General features: G+C 39.0%; 1 protein-coding gene across 10 annotated transcripts in view; it reads right to left on the reverse strand.

Annotated features, from left to right (window-relative positions):
• Nucleotides 1-19,886, reverse strand: part of LOC138748241 (neurofilament heavy polypeptide-like) — a 72,374-nt gene that overhangs the window by 8,185 nt on the left and 44,303 nt on the right. For 6 of the 10 annotated variants that reach the window (XM_069908063.1, XM_069908062.1, XM_069908065.1 and 3 more), the window contains 5 exons: nucleotides 19,667-19,741; nucleotides 11,212-11,532; nucleotides 6,635-6,752; nucleotides 3,368-3,806; nucleotides 247-381 (listed from right to left, as the gene is read on the reverse strand). In XM_069908063.1, coding sequence (XP_069764164.1) covers nucleotides 247-381; nucleotides 3,368-3,806; nucleotides 6,635-6,752; nucleotides 11,212-11,532; nucleotides 19,667-19,741 — 1,088 coding nt within the window. Of the gene's footprint in view, nucleotides 1-246; nucleotides 382-3,367; nucleotides 3,807-5,541; nucleotides 5,661-6,634; nucleotides 6,753-11,211; nucleotides 11,533-19,666; nucleotides 19,742-19,886 lie in introns of those variants that run through there. The other 4 variants (XM_069908066.1, XM_069908067.1, XM_069908068.1 and 1 more) reach the window with 4 other exon arrangements.

Below are 19,886 nucleotides of genomic sequence, written 5' to 3' on the forward strand. Positions count from 1 at the left end.
GGTTTACTCATTATCCTGTAGTCTATTGAATAGATCATGCCCTTCTTGTTGCTCTTGAAGAGGACCAGATTTCTTCCTTCAGCTTAAGATATTGGCAAACTGCAGAAAAAAGTGTGACCATTTTCCGGGGGTTGATTCTAAGAGTGGCAAGGATACGCAGATTAACTTTAATGGTTGATAGGTTTCTGTTTTGTAACCACCTATCCCCCACCTAAAGCTTCAGTGCTTTACCTCTCACCAACTTACCTGACAAGGCGCCCCTTTCAGTTTGCAGATTTCTTCCTTGTACTGCCTGAGCTGTAACTCCAGCTGGCTGCGCTCCTGTTGGCTGTTCCTGTATCTCTCCTCTAGCGTTCTCAGCTCAGTGATTAATCCTTCACACTGGGCACACAACAACAAAAAGTCTCCTGTTAGTGACAAACAGCTTGTTGACACAATATTAGACTTGTATTGGAGCTAATGGGTTCTGCATAAGATCATGGAGAAACCCATCCTCATATAAATGGCCTGGAAAGATAAGATTGGGAATGGTCTGCAGCAAGATGTGAACTGCAATACTGTACTGGGGTTCAATGACTAAATCAAATCTAAATTGACCAAGTTCAAGTTTGCAAGCATAAATCCTCTTGAGGCCTGATACAAATGGAGATATTGGAAAGAGATCAAGGTACAAGAGCAGAAGTAGGCCAATCAGCCCATCAGGCCTGCTCTGCCATTTAATTATGACCTAATCCTTATCACTCAGCCCCACTCCACAGGTTTTTCCCCATAACTCTTGGTGCCCTGACTAATCAAATACTCATTAATTTCTATCTTAAATACACCCAAAGACCTCGCTTTCACTGCCACCAGTGGCAAAAAGTTCCACGGACTTGCAACTCTCTGGCTAAAGAAATTTCTCCTCATTTCTGTCACATCTACTCTGTCCAGGCCTTTCAGCATTTAAAATGCCTCATCCTTCTGTACTCCAATGAGTACAGTCCAAGAGTGTCAAATATTCCTCATATGCTAACTCTTTCATTCCTGGAATCATTCTAGTAAATCTTCTCTGAACCCTCTCCAATGCTACCACATCCTTTCTCAAATAAGGCACCCAAAATTGTACACAGTACTCCAAGTAAGGTCTTTCCAGCACCTATAGTCTCAACATTGCATCCTTGCTCTTGTGTGCTATTCCTCTAGAAATTAATGCCAACGTTGCATTTTCTTTCTTCACTGCCAACTCAACCTGGAGATTAACCTTCAGGGTATCCTACACGAGGACTCCCAAGTCCTTTTGCACCTCCAAATTTTGAATTTTCGCCCCATCTAAATAATAGTCTGCCTGTTTATTTCTTTTACCAAATATGTATGACTGTACACTTTCTAACACTGTATTTCATCTGCTATCTTTGCCCATTCTCCTAATCTATTCAAGTCTATCTGCAGCCTTTCAGTGTCCTCAGCACCACCAGTTCTACTATCTATTTTGATGTTATCCACTACAAAGCTATCTATTCTTTATCCATATCATTTATATACAATGCAAAAAGAAGCAGCCCCAACACTGATATCTGCTAAATACCACGAGTAACAGGCAACCAACCTGAATAGGATATTATCAGTCTGTTTCCTGCCTTTTAACTAACACTCTACCTATGCTAGTATCCTTCCTGTAATTCCATGAGCTCTCATCTTTTAATGTAGCCTCATATGTGGGACCGAGTCAAAAGCCTTTTGAAAGTCCAAGTATATAACATCCACTGCTTTTCCCCTGTCAATCCTGTTTGTTATCTCCTTAAAAAAAATTATAGGAGATTTGTCAGGCATGCTTTTCCTTTAAGGAAGCCATGCTGTCTTAGACCTATCAGGTGATGCTCCTCTAGGTACTCTGTAACCTCATCTTTGACAATTGATTCCAACATCTTCCCAACCACTAACGTCAGACTAATAGGTCTATAGTTTCCTTTCTGCTGCCTCCTTCCCTTCTTAAACAGTGGATTCTCCAGTCCTATGGATCCATGCTAGATTCCATTGATTCCTGGAAGATCATTAACAATGCCTCCACAATCTCCGGAGTAACCTCCTTCAGAACTTGAGGGTGCATTCCATCTGGTCCAGGAGACTTATCTACCCTTAGACCATTTAGTTTCCCAACTACCTTCTCTCTCGTGATCTTGACAGCACTCACTTCATTTCCCAGAGACTCTTGAGAGTCTGGTAAGCTACTAATATCTTCGACCATGAAGACTGATCCAAAATATTCATTAAGTTCCTCTACCATCTCCTTCTCTCCCATCACAATCTCTCCAGCATCATTTTATAACAGTCCTAAGTCTACTCCTGTCTTTTGCTCTTTATACACTTAGAAAAGCTTTTAGAATCCACTTTGATATTATTTGCTAACCTCCTTTCATAATTTCTCTTTTCCTTCTTAATCACCTTTTTAGTTGCCTTCTCTAAGTTTTTTTTAAAAGAGGTGAAACATCGAACAGTAGGGGATCCAAAGATATGTTTGGAGACAGACTTACTGATAATAATGAGTGAAACTGTAGAGCCTGGAAATTGAAACAATAAAAATACACTGTTCACAGCAGTGGATCAAGGCTGGATGATGCCTTGGTGAAATATTTAGCTGAGACCAATTGACGCAGAAGTCAACAGGAAAGTAAATCATCAGATGTGAAAGAAGATGTAAAAGAGAAAAGTACATAAATTTAATGGAAGAAACCCAAGTGTGTGCGATTGAGAATGAGGCTTACAGGCCACATATCTCCGCAATGGGGATTTCATTAGTCAAGTTTCTCGTCATCTGATTGCACAAATACAACTTGATGATGCAAAACACTCAGTCACACAACCAGACGTAACACACTACATATGCTAGACAAGTATTCATATATGCAAATAAATAAATATTGCTTTGTGAGTATGGGAGCCTTGGATGGTTAGTGTGAGCAGTTTCCTTTCTAGCACTCGGGCTAGTAATAGAAAGTCTAGCAGTTGGGAAGACTTCCATAAAAAGTGTCAGAGAGAACATTAATAGAGTTACAGTATTTATAATATTACAGATAACCAAGACCTTTTACAAGCAAGCTTGGTGACTGGCAAAGTTATGTTAGTGCAAGTCATGTAAATGAGGTTAGGTTCTAATGGTTGTGCTGGTGGGAAGGTCAGTGAGATAGGAGAATAAGATAATTAAGGTTTCTGCTGATAACATGGTGTCTCGACAGACACGTCCACAAATTCAGTTCCAAAATTATAGTTCCAGATTAATATCCTACTCTACTGCTCTCCTCTTACTTATGTTTCTCAAAGTCCACGGGGGAAATTTTGCTCCGTGCACATAGTTACTAATTGTGGTGTTGGAGCCCTACATTATTGTTACCTCATGTTGTACTGTCAAAGCTTTCTCTTCTGCCTGCAGAAGTCGATGCTTCAAATCCAATTCATCAAACTGTCCTCTTTCCTCTGGCCTCTCCAGGGCTCTGGGTTCAAGGTCAGGGTTTTCTATCTTCTGGGTAGATATCACACCATCTCCCTTCCTTCCATCCTCGGGTCCCCTAACTAACCATCCATCTTCAAGCTGCTCTCTTGCACAAGCTCGGCCACTTGCAGCTATTTTATCAGACAATTTCTCTTGGCATTTCCACAGTTGCTCTTTCTGAGAGATCTTTGGCTTCTCCTGAAGCTTTACTCCTATTTCATTTAGTTCTTTGCCATTTGGTTTCCTGGGTGGAGTCTCAGATAATATTTTGGCCTCTGTACCTTGCTGCTGGTGACAACTCTCGGACACCGTAGAGTCCACTTTAAATCCTTCAACCAATCTAAAAGGTAAACAGTAAAAGGTTTTTTTTCCTCATTGATTCTTTGAAATCACACAAATCCTTTAAAAATATATAAATTTCCTTAATTGACTTAAATCTCTGATGCCATAAAGACAATGATTAAAAAGGTATTAAAGTTCCCATGGCACTGCCCCATCAAAGGCTCCTGGCCTTTTGTACAGTACAAATCAAGTCGCCACAAAGTCCCATAAAATGACATGGATTAGAAATATAGTCATGTTCCCTTGATACTTATCCCAAAGTTTTCCAAGGTAGGTGAAGCACAGGTTATAGGTTATAATTTTTTAAATTTAGACATACAGTATAGTAACAAGCCCTTTTGGCCCATGAGCCCGTGCTCTCCGATTGACGTACATTTTTGAAGGGTGGGAAGAAACCAGAGTACCAGGAGGAAACCCACACAGATACAGGGAGAACGTCCAAACTCCTTACAGACAGCACCAGATTAGAACCCTGGTCGTTGGTGCTGTGAAAGCATTGCGCTAACTTCCACATGGTTCCCATCAAACACAGTATGTCAGATACAACTAAGAGTAAAAATAGCACAAGACTTTCCATCACATATTGTGAGAGCGGGTTCTGCACTCTGCTGGATAAAGAATAAAGCTCCTCCTTTACTGTCATATCAAACACTTTTAGAAATCCAGTGCAAGTCGGACAGAGAGCAAGTTCCTTTACATAATTCCAGCAAACATTTCCAGATTTCGAAACAGAGTAAAGCACCCTGTAAACAGAGAGTGGCTGAGTGGCTGAGTATTTAAGCGTGACATTGATAAGAAGTGAGTACAAGATAGTGACTGTATAATGGAGCTCCATGGTCTTGGTTCTTGACCACTGTGGCTGCAAATTGATTTCAACATGGTGACCAAAATGTGCACGAATATTTGTAGCAGACACTACACAAGGCACCATAGGAGTAAGGACAATTAGTGCTTGCAATTAAATGGCCATTCGCTCTAAACAGTGTCAGCAAATGACATTATCAGTGTACAACACTGATTCCATACCAGCTATGCGAAATTGGAGTTCAATGCTCCATTTCTCTTAACACTGAATAGCTGAACATGCATTCTGCAGCTGGATGGAACCTTCTCATACATTAATGGAAGAAATCATCAACGACTTGCAGATTAAAGGTTGATTGATTTCTACGAGCTGATATTCATGAAGCCTTCAGTCAGAGATGTGTTTAAAGATATTCTTCTTGGAGAATAACATTATGGAGAGGGAAGAAAAAGAAGGGAAAAAGGGGAAAGGGGTCTTAGCAAAAGACAACATTCATCCAGAGTTTTCAGCAATTATTAAACTAACCCTTTTAACTTAATTTTTTAAAAATTAAGCCTGCTGAGTTTCTCCAACACTTTTGTTGCAGCCAAAGTTGCCAGCATCTTCATCAGCATCCCAGAAATCCAGTCATTGTTAGAGGACGATTTTAGTGACACCCCATTGTCCCATTTAAGTACCGGTTTTAACAACAATAATTGTAGCTCAGACTGCATTTCAGAAATTAACACTTCTATTATAGCAACAAGATATTGAGTGACTGCTTTGTGTGTGCAGACATAATTCCCTCTCTTCACCTCCTTCACTCGAGGGCAGTGCTGGAAAACTGCAGACACCAACTTCTCCTGTTTTGACAAGTTCACCTTCTGGAGCCACAATGTTCTTCATTTTTTATATGAGCTACAAGCTCACATGGGCAATTTTTGTCAGTTTTAACTCATGCTTGCACTTGTAAACATAGGTCCCTTTTGAGTGACAAGATAATAGATAGCATGTCTTCTGCTGGCTTTGGTGCTGAGTCATTATCAGGCAAGTATGAGGCTTGGTGGGCTGTCAGGAGAGGATCAATTCAAGCTGGATTAGTTGCTCAATGCAACCTGCTTATTGGTTCTTAAGGACTATCTAATTTATCTATCTACATGTAACTGAGTATGTATGGGAGTGGTAGTGAAAATGAGTGTAGGTGTACGAGTTTCTGTGAACTGAGAATGCATGTGCATGAATTTGAAATTGTGTATGTGTGTAAGAAAGATTACGTGAGAAAGAGAATAAATGGATGAATTTGGAAGCAACTCACTGTTATTCAGTGAGAGAATGAATTACTAAATGTGGGAGTGAGTGTGCAAGAGGGTGTGTGTGTGTGTGTGTGTGTGTGTGTGTGTGTGTGTGTGTGTGTGTGTGTGTGTGTGTGTGTATTACTGTACAAGAAAGAATGTACGAGAGTTGACCGCAGAGCACACCTCACTGACAAAAGGCAAAGGAGGAAAAACCCAACACCCAACCCCAACCAACCAATTTTCCCCTGCAACCGCTGCAACCGTGTCTGCCTGTCCCGCATCGGACTTGTCAGCCACAAACGAGCCTGCAGCTGACGTGGACTTTTACCCCCTCCAAAAATCTTCGTCCGCGAAGCCAAGCCAAAGAAGAAGAAAGAATTGAGAGGGACACACACAGAGCTGGGGAGAGGCAACAGGGGGAAGGTGGCGGATGGGGGGTTAACAAAAACCGGAGGTCAATGTTAATGCCATCCAGTTGCCATTTGGTCGCATGATGCCCAGATGGAAAATGAGGTGTTGTTCCTTCAGTTTGAGAGTGAGGACGCAAGTGGAGATGTTTCAGTGAAAGAGCCTAAATTAGTATAATGGTGAGCAGGTAAATAAATGTTATTTTGTTTGAGCAAAAGTGAGTGTTGTGCATATATGCATGAATATGACTGCACATGTGTAAATTCATGCACAGATATACAAATGTGTGAGAGAAGGAGAGTGCACAGAAGTACACATATCATACTGGAGCTCTCCTACCTGCAGTTCTGCCGTTCCATTTGCAGCAGTCTTTCCCTCAGCTGTTTATTATCATTCTGCAGAACTCGACATTCTTGAGCCAGATTTCGACACTCAGCCTGCAGGCACTGTACTGCACCTGTTACACACACAGCTTAAATAGCAACACAAATGTGCAGGAGATAATAACTTCTGCTTGAGCATTCCATACCCTAAAAATCTTGCTTAATAAGCATTCTCCTAACCTCTCCCTTCATTCTTATGATGATGAAAATATTTAGTCAGTTAAGTTTGTTGAGGTATTTATCTAACCCACATGGGTTAGTATACAATCTATACCACATGGAACACGTTTACAACCTGTGCATTTCTTCTATCAACCTTTCCATTTCCCCTATCTCTTCAACCTCATTGAAAATATCCTTGTCTTTTTCACTTGTTTTTAAACTCTACTTTGGGGATATGTTGTTAAATATTTTTCTCTTTTATATTTGTATTAATTTCTTTTCTCAGCTTATTTTATTCTGCTCCTCCTATTGCCTTATTCTCTCTCTGTTTGTCTTTAACTTAATTTTTAATTTAGACATACAGCCATTTCAGCCCATGAGTCTGTGCCGGCCAATTAACCTACACCCCTGGGTATGTTTCGAATGGTGGGAGGAAACCAAAGCTCCCGGGGAAAACCGACGCAGACAAGGGGAGAACGTACAAACTCCTTACAGACAATAAAGAATTCAAACCCTGGTCCTAATTGCTAGATCTGTAAAGGTGTTGCATTGACCGCATTTAAACTACATTTATATACACATAATTAATTGATTTTAAATTGTTTCACTGACAACATCCTAAAGTTAATTGTAGTTTCTTTTTTTAATGGAACATACTTATTAACATAGAGCCATAGTGTGATGTAGCTCAGAGTACTTAGCCCATCTTGGAAGTGTCTGTTTCATGAAAGTCACCAAGTAAAAAACACTTTCACAATGCCATATAATTATTTTCGTTTCTTAAATGAAAGAAACTATTTATTTTTCTTGTCTGGTTAGGCTGTGCATTTCCAATCACAATTTACGTGAACAGAGGGGCTTCCTTTTGTAGCCCTTGGTATTTCTGCCAATTACTATAAACTGTTACAAATATTCTTCCATTGAAATAATTTATCTGTATTAATGCTATCAAAGCAACTTGCCATTTTTCAATGCCTCTATGAAATTCTTAATTTTTCTACTATCAGAAGAACAAATCTAGCTGCTAGTTTGTGAACACACCATCTTAAAGGTAGATGCCCACAACTGGACATTGCGCCCATGTCCAACTGCATGTCCATTTTGTGCGGTAATCTCTTTGCTTAGTTTGCCACTCTTCTTCTGCTCACATAGCTAAGGATTCTTTGGCCAAGAAATAGCGTTAATGCATTAAAAAGTAATACAGGTCACCCTATTGTTGTTTGTGAAAGCAACATGAAAACTGAGAACTTCAATGGCCAGGTTCAGCAACATTAAAGGTGATTTTGTCAGTTACTTTTCACATTTTGTAAGTTGTTATTGTCAAGATATATTGGGCAGGTTTTAAACTGATGTGCCAGTCTGTAAGCAACACTGTTTCAGCTACTGAATGAATGAATTCTTCAATGATGGAGTGAGGTAAGAGTGCTTTTATAACATCAGAAGAACCCAGACAAAGAATACTGCTCACAGCTTTTGCATTGGAACCAAGGAATGAACCGAGTATTATAGGAAGATTAATGGCAGAAAAATAAATTATACAGAACCATAGTCCAGCTGAACAATGAAGAAATAAATTTCTCTTGAAGTGGTATGATTATTTTCTAGTACAAATTAAATATCCTGTGAAAAGTCATGGGTGTAAGGAGACTCTTTGGTTAAGGGGGACAGAGGGGTTGATTTGCCCAAAATTTTACATGGGGCCTCCACCAGCTCACATCTCACCTCCGGACCCAGACACAAGCTGCTGCCTCCTCCTCCTCGAACCAGCTGCCAACGCAGGCACCGCTGCAGAAGGGCTGACTCCGACCCCTCCAAAACTCATATCCATCCTAGGCCTGGGCCGCTTCATCATCCAGGGAAGGCCCATTATTATGGGAACGATGCTGGGTGATGCTACACACACCTGACGTCATCACGCAGAGATATGGGATGTTCACAGCCAGTCATTCCATCCGTCAGCAGCAGTCCTGCATCCAGGCTGCGACAGTCCTGTCACGTGATGTCCAGCCCTAGTGTATGATGCTCGTCACAGGGACTGAACACTGATGCTGAGTGTCATTGCCCCAGCAACAAGCCAGTTCCTGGAGGAGGCTGTGGCCAGTGTCTGGACCCCAGGTAGGAGGTGAGATGTGCAGCGTCCCAGGTGTGAAGATGGCCAAGGCCAGGATGTGGAGGAGCGAGGCCGCAGTCATTGTTAATTTGTTTATATTTTTGCTTTCTCTGTCTGATTTTTTTTTTTGCTTTGTCCGAATTTGGGATAGCAGATGCCACCCCTGACTCCCTCGCCTATGTGAAAAGTGGAAGGGTCCATAGAAGAGTAGAGTTCAGAAAAATGAGAGGCAATCTCATTGAAATATAACAAAGTTCTGGTTTTGATAGAGTGGATGTTGATTATATGTTTCCTCTGGCCAGAGAGAGCAGAAAGACTGTCTCAGGATAAAGGGATGAGATGAGACTTGTGAATCTTTTAGAATTCTCTGCCCTAGAGAGATGTGGACTCTTAGTGGTTGAGTATATTCATGACTTAGACTGTTAGATTTGAAATTGGATGAAATGCAAATTTCAGGAGATGCCTTAAGACTTGTACCTAGAGCTGTTCTTTTCTTCCTTAAATTATTGCTCTACATTTTGTTGGATTTAATATTCCTTTCCACCTTTTAGCACACCAAATTATCCTTGTACTTCTAAAGTCTGCCAAAAAATAATCTAGTTTTCTAGATTTTGTACAAAAAAAATCCCTTTCCAGTTGGATTTTAAACTTTGTACTGTGGTCACTGTCTTAATCAAGTTCATCTACAAGATCCATTTTATTACTTATAACTAAATCTAATACTGCTTCGGCCCTTGTGGGTTCATTAACACATTGCTAAAGAGAGCAAACCTTTGCAAAATTTAGGAACTTCATTGTCATTCCTTCACTAATTCACTTTCTGCCTACTGGCTATGGACAATTGAAAATTTCAAGGAAAAATAATTTTATTATTCTTACTTATCTTTCTATTTGCACAGGATTCCTTTCACTTTCTTTCTGCAAACTGGTTTTGGATGCCACTACAATAATAAGATGCTTTTAACCTGTGCATTGATTTTGACCTGTATCATTTCGATCCCTTTCTCCCACTCATATTAACATACTGCCAAAATATTTTCCTCTCACAATGTATTAGCTGGATTGTCTCAATGCAGTGTGCTCTTATGGACTTTTCCTGAGCATTCCATTGCCCACCATTCCATCCTGTCTCTATATTAGTATTAAAGTGGTACAGACACCTGGGTCCAATTGACCTAGACCTCCGGATTATAGAATCAGTCAGAAAGGCAAAGCAAGGTCTCAGCTGTGATCTGGCTTCAGCTAGCTTACTGCTGAGACATCGCTTGGAAATCCTGGCAGCTCCTGACTAGAGACAAGTGAGTTGTAATCTCCTTCTGTCAAAGTTTGTAATATTTTGTCAATAATCTGAAATATAGGAAATAAAAACAAAAAGACTAAGTTCCAATGATTTAAACATAATAATGTAAAATAAATATTTAAATGGGGACACTGATGCTGGTTGGTGTCGTGTGCAGACTCTCTGCGTCGAGCTTGGTATTGGCAAATCCGCTGGTTTCTATCACTCAGCTCATCCAAGAATAATGCTGGAAATGAATCAAATCTGAGATTTACTTACCTGTAAGCAGTCAAGCGCTGGTAATTTTCTTTGAATCACAGTTTGGTCAATAGAGCCCATCATATCTTCACGTGTTCATTTTGCTTTCACATCTTATTTGTGGTGTTAAAATGATACAGTTCAAAAGGGAGGCTATTTGGCCCACAGGCCAGTATCAGATTTTTGACTTTTATGGACTAATATCTATTGTATTAGTCTCACTCTTCCTGCACTGCCTTTGTGTCATTACATTCTTATTGCCTTCCTTCATTCTTCTTACTTTAATATTTCCCAATGTTTAATTTTACTTTTCCATTTCTCCAGTTTTTCTCCTCAAGTCTTTTTATGTTATTCCCTTGCTTCCACTAATTTATTTTCTATAGTTCAATGGTTTCCATTAGCCCCAGAACTAGTGGTACAGTCAAGAGTGAAATCAATCTTTGTAACATCTCTCCTTTCTCCTTTGTGCATATGGCTTGGAGAATAGCGCTAAGATTCTCACCCATGGTCTACCATCTAAACTCATCCTGAAGTAATGTGGACCTTTTTTTATGCCAGTAACTGACCTTACATGAAATTAGGCATCTAGTACCACATGAATACCAACAATCCCACAGGTGCCACTTACCAATACACCTAACCACCATGTTTTTCTACATAGAGACCCCCTCTCCACTTAATTGCCCCTGAATGGAACCCATATCATCCTTCAACTTGATCCTACCCTGGAGTTGAGTGACCTCTTCGGAGTTTTTCTTTTGCTGACTGTCACTTTTCATCTGTATCTCTGCTCGTAATGTGGTGATCTCCAATTCATATTCTACTGTTGTCCGCTGTAAGTGCTCCAGTTCTGCCCGAATACGACACAGCTCCTCCTGCAAAGTTGCAATCTCATTCTCCCGCTCTCCTGCTGCCTCCTCTGCTGCCTGACGAAGGTTCACAATCTCCTCCTGTGCACAGTGAAGTTCCTCGTGTGCCTCCATCAGCTCGCTCTCCTTCTCTTCCTCCAAGCTGTCAATCTCCTCCTGAACAGACCGGAGTTGTACTGAATGGAATAAACATGTCAACAAGTTTTCTCTTTGAGTCTGCTGCTTTGGTTAAATAAAATAGCATTGATTTTGAGCATTTAAGCCAATCTCTTCCAAATGGTGGGCAAATTCTGTCCAATGGAGTTTAAACTCTTCGGAGAAGGAGCATGCTGCAGTCAAAACTAATTAAGAAACACAAGAAAAGGAGAAGCTGTGGCACATTTTTTTTAATTTTTCCAAAATTCTCTGGGCAACTCCCAGCAGATTGGAAGATGGTGAATATCATGCCGTTGTTCTGAAAAGGATGTGGGAAAAAGACAGGTGGCCAGTTAGTTTAACTTCTCTAGTTTGGAAAATGCTTTATGTAATCATTGAAGAAGAAATAGGGAGGTATCAGGAAATACTTGGAACCATCAGGCAGACGTAGCATGGATTCAGCAAAAGCAGTACTTGTTTGACAAACTTACTAGAATTCTTCAAGGATATATCAAGTCCAGTAGATGGAGAGGAACAGGTGGACATTATTGATGGATTTCAAGAAGGCTTTCAATAAGGTGCCACATAAAAGATGTACATTAGGATACAAAGAGTTGGGGGTGGTGTATTAGCATGGATAGAGGATTGGTTAAACAATAGAAAGCAGAGAGTTGGGATACATGGGTGTTTTATCAGTTGGCAATCAGTGGTGAGAAGTTTGCCGTAGGGTCATTACTGGGTCCACAACTATTCACAATAATGATCTGAAAGAGGGGACTGTATGTAGTGTCTCTAAATTTGCTGATGACACAAAATTAAGTGGCAAGCAAATTGTGCAAAGGATATGAATCGCAAAAGGTTAGTTTGCAGGTTCAGCAGGCTATTAGGAAGGCAAATGAATGTTTGGCTTCATTGCGAGAGGGATTGAGTTTAGGAGCAGGGAGGTTATGCTGGAGCTGAACAGGGTACTAGTGAAGCCACATTGGTAATACTGTGCGCAGTTCTGGTCTCCTTACTTAAGGAAGAATACACTGGCCTTGGAAGCAGTGCATAGGAGGTTCACTAGATTGATTCCAGAGATGATAGGGTTATTTTTTGAGGAGAAATTGAATCATCTGGGACTAGAAATTGGAAGAATGAGAGAGGATCTAATAGAAATGTACAAAATTATGAAAGGAATAGATAAGATAGGGGTAGGTAAGTTTTTTTTACACTTGTAGGTTAGACAATAACTAGGGACATAGCCTCAAGATTCAGAATAGTAGATTTAGGACCAAGATGAGAAGGAACTGTTTTTTCCAGAGAGGGGTGAATCTGTGGAATTCTCTGCCTATGGAAGCAGTAGAGGGTACCTCAGTAAGCATATTTAGGAACACATTGGATAGATTTTTGTGGATTCGGGAATTAAGGGATATGTGGAAAAGACAAGTGGCTGGAGATGAGCCTATCATCAGATCAGTCTTGATCTTATTGAATCATGGAGCAGGCTCAATGGGCTGGGTGTCCTACACCTGCTCCTATTTCCTATGTTCTTTTTTGGGCCTTCAGCCAACTCCATCAGTCATCAAGGTCATGGCTGAACTTCCCCACCACCATTTTCCTGCACTATCCCCACAACCCTAGATCCACTTAATGTTCAGGACTCCCTCAACCTGTTTTGGAACTAGGAGTCACGTGATGGAGTAGTGGCCGGTAGGAGAATACCAGCCCTCTCTGGAAAAGAAGAACAAAAGCAAAGGAAAAGCAAAGCCCCAGATACACAAAACACAACAAATAAAAGATAAAGGTGTGGAGAAAAGAAAGAAAATGGCACCTAAGAAAGAAAAACCAAAAACAATTGGAAAAAAAGGAAAGACGCCGGAAGAGAGAGGAGAAGGCCTTACCTGCATGAAGAAGCAGGAATCCGCCGTGGACAGAGGAGCCCACTCCCCAAGGTTAGTGGAGATCCTGCAGGGTAGCGACCTCCCGACCGCAAAAATGGCTCACTGAGCCAAACAGAGGTGCACAACTGTGCATGCACGATGCACATCAAGGAATAGGAGAACACCGACGGGAGGGGGGACCAGGTATGGAGTGAACCTACACAGCACAAACAGCTGAGAGATGCCTGACAGAAGGGCTCCCAGCTGGAAGAAAAGAAAAGCAATGGGAAAGGGAGGGATGAGAAAGAAAAACAGAAGCAGGAGGCCCAACAGATAACTAGCCCAGAAGAAGAGGACCAACATTAAGAAGCCATGAAAAAAAAAACCCAACAAACTGAGGCAAGCAGCTCAACAAGAAAGTCAGAAGAGATACAGATACAAGAAGACACAAACCCAAGAGCAGACACAGAAGAAGAAGAAGAACACCAAGCTCTGCACAGAGGAATAGAAGGTAAAATGAATGGACAGTACATAGAGTTAAAAAAATTTTCAAGAACAAATGAAAGCATTAAAAGAATGAAAAGTACAGAAGAAAAAGTGAGTAAAATAGGGCTGGTCATAACAGATGTAGGGAAAGGATTAGAAAATGTGTAAGAATGTGTAATGGCAGTAGAAATGGAAGTGAACGACTTAAAAAGAAAATTGGAAGAAAGTGACAAAGAAGTTAAAGAAACACAAGAGTTGTTAGCTCAGAAGATTGATATAATGGAAAACTATAATAGGAGAAACAATATAAAGATAGTGGGCCTAAAGGATGATGAAGAAGGCAAAGATATGAAAGAATTTATAAAAGAGTGGATCCCAAAAGTCTTGGAAATGCAGAAATGCAGGAAGGAATGGAAATAGAAAGGGCACACAGAACATTAGCCCCGAAACCACAGTCACAACAAAAACCAAGATCCGTTTTAGTAAAATTTCTGAGATACACAACAAGAGAAAATATATTGGAGAAGGCAACGAATAAAATTAGAGAAGACAAAAAACCACTGGAGTACAAAGGTCAAAAAAATTTTTCTACCCAGACATAAGTTTTGAACTCCTAAAGAAGAGGAAGGAGTTTAACACAGCAAAATCGATCTTATGGAAAAAAGGCTATAAATTTATGTTAAGATATCCAACGGTGCTTAAAATAGTTATCCTGGGGGAGCAAAACGGACTGTTCTCAGATCCGGAGAATGCACGAGAATTTCCAGAACGCCTGCAGGACAGAAAGTGAGATGAAGAGATGTAACAAGAACAATGACAAACTACATATAAAGATGTAAAAATAATGTACAAGTAAGAACTAAATGAGGGAAGAAAAGGGAAATAAAGGAGAAGGGGGGGGATTAAAAAAAAAGAGGAGGGGGTAAAAAAAAAGAAAAAGAGAAAAGAAGGGGAGCTCTGTTTTAATGTGAAGATAGAAGTTTTTTCTGGAGGGGGTTGGGTGGGAGAGAATAACAGTCACTGCGAAGTCAGTTGACACTTGCGAATGGGTTCGCAATCCGAATGGAGAGGGGAGTTGTGGACAAGGGGTGACTCAGAGAGTGGGGGGACACTTGGGGTTAAGGGAATTTTAGATGTGGGAGTGGGTGAAGTATTTTATGTTTTAGAAGTGTTGTCATACATTGAGTTCAATAAAGGAAAGCTGAGAAATGAAAATGGGGAAAAGGGGAAAGGTGGTGGTGAGGAAGCGGAAATGAGATGTAAACAGAGTATGAGATGGCCATGTTGAACTATATGACTATAAATATTAACGGAATACATAACCAAATCAAAAGGAAGAGGCTACTGAAAAAAGAAAAAAATAGATATAGCATTCGTGCAAGAAACGCATCTAACTGAAGTGGAACACAATAAGTTAAGGAGAGATTGGGTAGGACACGTAACGGCAGCATCATATAATTCAAAAGCCAGAGGTGTAGCTATATTAATCAAAATAGAGGAGGAAATAATAGATCCAGCAGGGAGATATGTAATGATAAAGTGTCAGATATATTCAGGACTCTGGAATTTGGTCAATATATATGCACCTAATGAAGACGATCAAAAGTTTATGCAAGATATTTTTTTGAAGATTGTAGATATGCAGGGGAATATATTGTTAGGAGGGGACTTTAACCTTAATTTGGATTCAAAGATGGATAAAACTGGACAAAAAACTAGCAAAAAGAACAAAGTAACCAAATTTATGGTTAAATCAATGCAGGAAATGCAACTTTTGGATATATGGAGGAGACCAACACCCAAAGGAGAAGGAATACTCATATTATTCAAGTAGACATAAAACATACTCAAGGATTGACCTGTTCCTTTTGTCAGCCCATATCCAAGGGAGAGTTAGGAAAACGGAATATGAAGCTAGATTGTTATCTGATCACTCACCCCTGTTATTAGCAATAGAACTGGAGGACATCCCACCAAGAACGTATAGATGGAGATTAAACTCCATGCTACTTAAAAGACAGGAATTTAGAGAATTTATTGAGCGCCAAATTTAAAATGTACTTTAAAATAAATACGGAATCAGTGAAAGACAAATTTATATTATGGGATGCAATGAAAGCCTTCATCAGAGGGCAGATAATAAGTTATGTAACTAAGATGAAAAAGGACAACAATCGGGAAATAGAACAGCTGGAAAGGGAAATAGTAAGTACAGAAAAAGAACTAGCAACAAGGGAAGATACAACAAAAGGAAGAGAAATGGCAGACAAAAAAATAAAATATGAAACACTACAAACATATAAGGTGGAGAAGTACATAATGAAAATAAAGCAGAGGTATTATGAACTAGGAGAAAAAATGCACAAAATACTAGCCTGGCAGCTTAAAACAGAACAAGCTAAAAGAACGGTATTGGCATCAAGGAAAAAGGACAAACAAATTACATATAACCCAACAGAGATCAATGAAAACTTTAAGGAATTCTATGAGCAATTATACTGAACTGAGAATGAAGGGAAAGAAGACAAAATAGATGAGTTTTTAGCTAAAATTGAACTACCAAAACTGCAAGGAGGAACAAAACAAATTGATAAAACCATTTGAAATAGAGGAAATACAGGATATATTAAAAAAGCTACCGAACAATAAAACGCCTGGAGAGGACAGACTCCCAATAGAATTCTATAAAACATTTAAAGAGTTATTAATTCCTCCTCTCCTGGAAGTAATGAACAAGATAGAAGAAACACAAAACTTGCCAGATTCATGTAAAACAGCAATAATTACAGTAACACCAAAGACGGGGAAAGATCCACTAACACCAGCATCGTATAGACCAATATCTCTACTTAACTCAGATTATAAGATAATAGCAAAACTATTAGCAAACAGATTGGCCGACTGTATACCAAAAATAGTAAAACTAGATCAAATTGGATTTATTAAGAAAAGACGAACAACGACAATGACTGTAAGTTCATTAACTTAATCCACGCAGTACAGGAAATAAGATACCAACAGTTGCTGTTGCTTTAGACGCAGAGAAAGCCTTTGACAGGGTGGAATGAAATTATTTATTCAAAGTATTACAGAGGTTCAACCTACCAGAGAAATATATTAATTGGATTAAAGCATTATATAAGGGACCAATGGCGAAGGTGACAGTAAATGGATATATATCGAACCAATTTACATTAAGCAGGTCAACTAGGCAGGGATGTCCACTATCTCCCTCACTGTTTGCTTTAGCAATAGAACCATTGGCAGAACTGATAAGAACAGAAAATAAAATAAAAGGGATAAAAATAAAAGAGAAGGAATATAAAATCAGTTTATTTGCTGATTACATCATAGTATACTTAACAAAATCAGAATTATCAATAAAAGAATTACATAAGAAATTGAAGGAATATGGAGAAGTTTCGGGGTACAAGATCAATGCAAATAAAAGTGAAGCAATGCCAATGAATAATGCAGATTACACAGAGTTTAGAAAAGAATCAATGGAAAACACAAGCAATCCGATATCTAGGTATTAGATTAGATAATAATTTAGGCCATCTATACAAATTAAATTATCAGCCATTAATGAAGAAATTACAAGATGACTTAGAACATTGGAAAGATTTACCACTAACACTGATAGGAAGGGTAAATTGCATTAAAATGAATATTTTCCCAAGGATACAATACCTATTTCAATCGTTACCAATTCTCTTAACAGAGAAATTCTTCAATGAACTAAAGAGAATAATAAGGAAATTCTTATGGAAAGAGGGGAAACCGAGGATAGCGCTAGTTAAATTAACAGAATGGTACAACAAGGTGGTTTGCAGCTACCAAATTTTAGAAATTATTACAGAGCAGCACAATTAAGATATCTATCAAATTTTTATCAAACAAGGGAAAAACCAGATTGGACCAAGATAGAGCTAGATAGAATAGGGGATAAGGTACTAGAACAAATACTTTATAAGTGGGATGAAAAACTGGTGCAATATAGAAGTTCACCAGTACTGCACCATTCACTCAACATTTGGAAGAAGATTCACATAGAAAAGAAAAAAAAAACAAATTACCAACTTCCAAAATTATTATTGACGCAAGATCAACTAATCCCTTTCACAATAGATAACCTTTCCTTTAGAGAATGGGAGAGAAAAGGAATTAAAAGAATAGAAAATTGTTTTTTGGGAAATAATTTATTCTCATTTGAACAGATGAAGTACAAATATGGAATAACTCATGGTACAATGTTTGCATACCACCAACTGAAAACCTACTTCAAGGACAAAATGGGAAGCAGGCTGAGGTTACCAGAAAGAAGCAGCTTTGAATATGTGATTACAGACACAATGATAATTAAAAGATTTATAACAAACATGTACATCAAGCTGCAAGAGAAAGAAAATGATGAAATAAGCTATAAACCCAAACAAAAGTGGGAAAAAGATCTAAACAAAGATAAAAAATGAAAATGGGAAAAGTTATGCTCCGGAACTATGAGAAATATAATAGATACGAGGTTACGCATGATACAATATAATTGGTTACACAGGCTATATATCACGCCCAAAAGTTAAATAAATGGGATCCAACATTATCAGATAGATGTTTTCGCTGTAAGAAGGAAACGGGAACAACAGTACATGCAATTTGGACATGTGAGAAAGTGAAAAAATTTTGGGACGATCTAAATCAGATATTAAATAAAATCACAAAAAGCAACATACCAAAAAATCCAGAGATCTTTCTTCTAAGTAATATAAGAAGAATTAGGCCTTAAACTGGATGAAGCGCTAAAAAGATCTATTATGATAGCCTTAGCTGTTGCAAAAAAATGTTTAATGTCAACTTGGAAATCAGAAGAGAGCCTGAGAATACAGCAATGGTACATGGAAATGAATAAATGTATTCCATTGGAAAAAATAACATATAATTTAAAAAATAAAGTCACATTATTTGAACAAATTTGGGAACCGTACATGGAACACAAAAGAGAGGGCCTACCGCAACCTCCACCCCCTAAAATGATAGAATGAGAAGAAGACGAAATGAACTGACCCAGTATGTAAAAGTAGATAACACAATTTTCTTGTTTATTTTCATTGTGTGATGACATTGTTTAATGGGTTTATTGTATTGTATATGTTGAACGTTTAATGGGTTTGGAGGGGGGGGTGGGAAGGAGGGAGAAGGGAAGGGGATAAAAGGGGAGAAAATGACACTGTGTATATTCAAGAGGGAAATGTTTGTGTGTATTTTGATTAATATTGTTCATAGTGTGAAAAATAAAAATAAATTTAAAAAAAACTGTTTTGGAACTCAATGTTTTAGCTTCTACAGCTCTGTGCAGTAAAGGATTCCAAAAATCACTACGTGCTGAGTTAAGAACTTACTCCTTACCTCACCTCCAAATAGCCCATACCTCATTTTGTGGGGATTTCTTGCTTTGAAATCCTCAAACTTTCCTGGGACCAGTCCGGTGAATCATTTCCACATTCTGCCCATGGCAAATATATCTTTTTGTGGCAAGGAAATCAATACCATACCTAACATCACAGATGTTAACTCACCCACACAGTATATAATTAAACTCACCTTTGGTGCTCTCTTCCCACAAACATTCATCTGTTACCCACATCCCTAGTGTCCTTCTTCCACATACACTTACCTACAACCTACACCTCTGGTGTTCTCTTTCCACATACACTGTACCCATGATCTCCACTTACACCTCTCCACTTCCTATTTCTTTAACCAGAGCCTCAATCAATTGTATGTCAGTTCTCTATAGCACAGATCAATTCCAGGATCTGTCACTCACCTTGAAGCCGCTGGATCTGTTTGGCAAAGTTTTCAGTTTGTTGCACATTGACCATTCGCTGTTCTTCCAGCAAACCTGCAGTGTTTGGAAAAAGAGATTTGCACTAGGGATTAATACAAAGCGAAGCTCCATTAAACATTACCTTCCCATTAAACATTCCTGAGGCTGATACAAGGGTAAGACTCATTTTGCATTGTTCCAAAAAAGCTTTTGAGGATAT

Source organism: Narcine bancroftii, chromosome 13, assembly GCF_036971445.1.
Source record: "Narcine bancroftii isolate sNarBan1 chromosome 13, sNarBan1.hap1, whole genome shotgun sequence".
NCBI lineage: Eukaryota > Metazoa > Chordata > Chondrichthyes > Torpediniformes > Narcinidae > Narcine > Narcine bancroftii.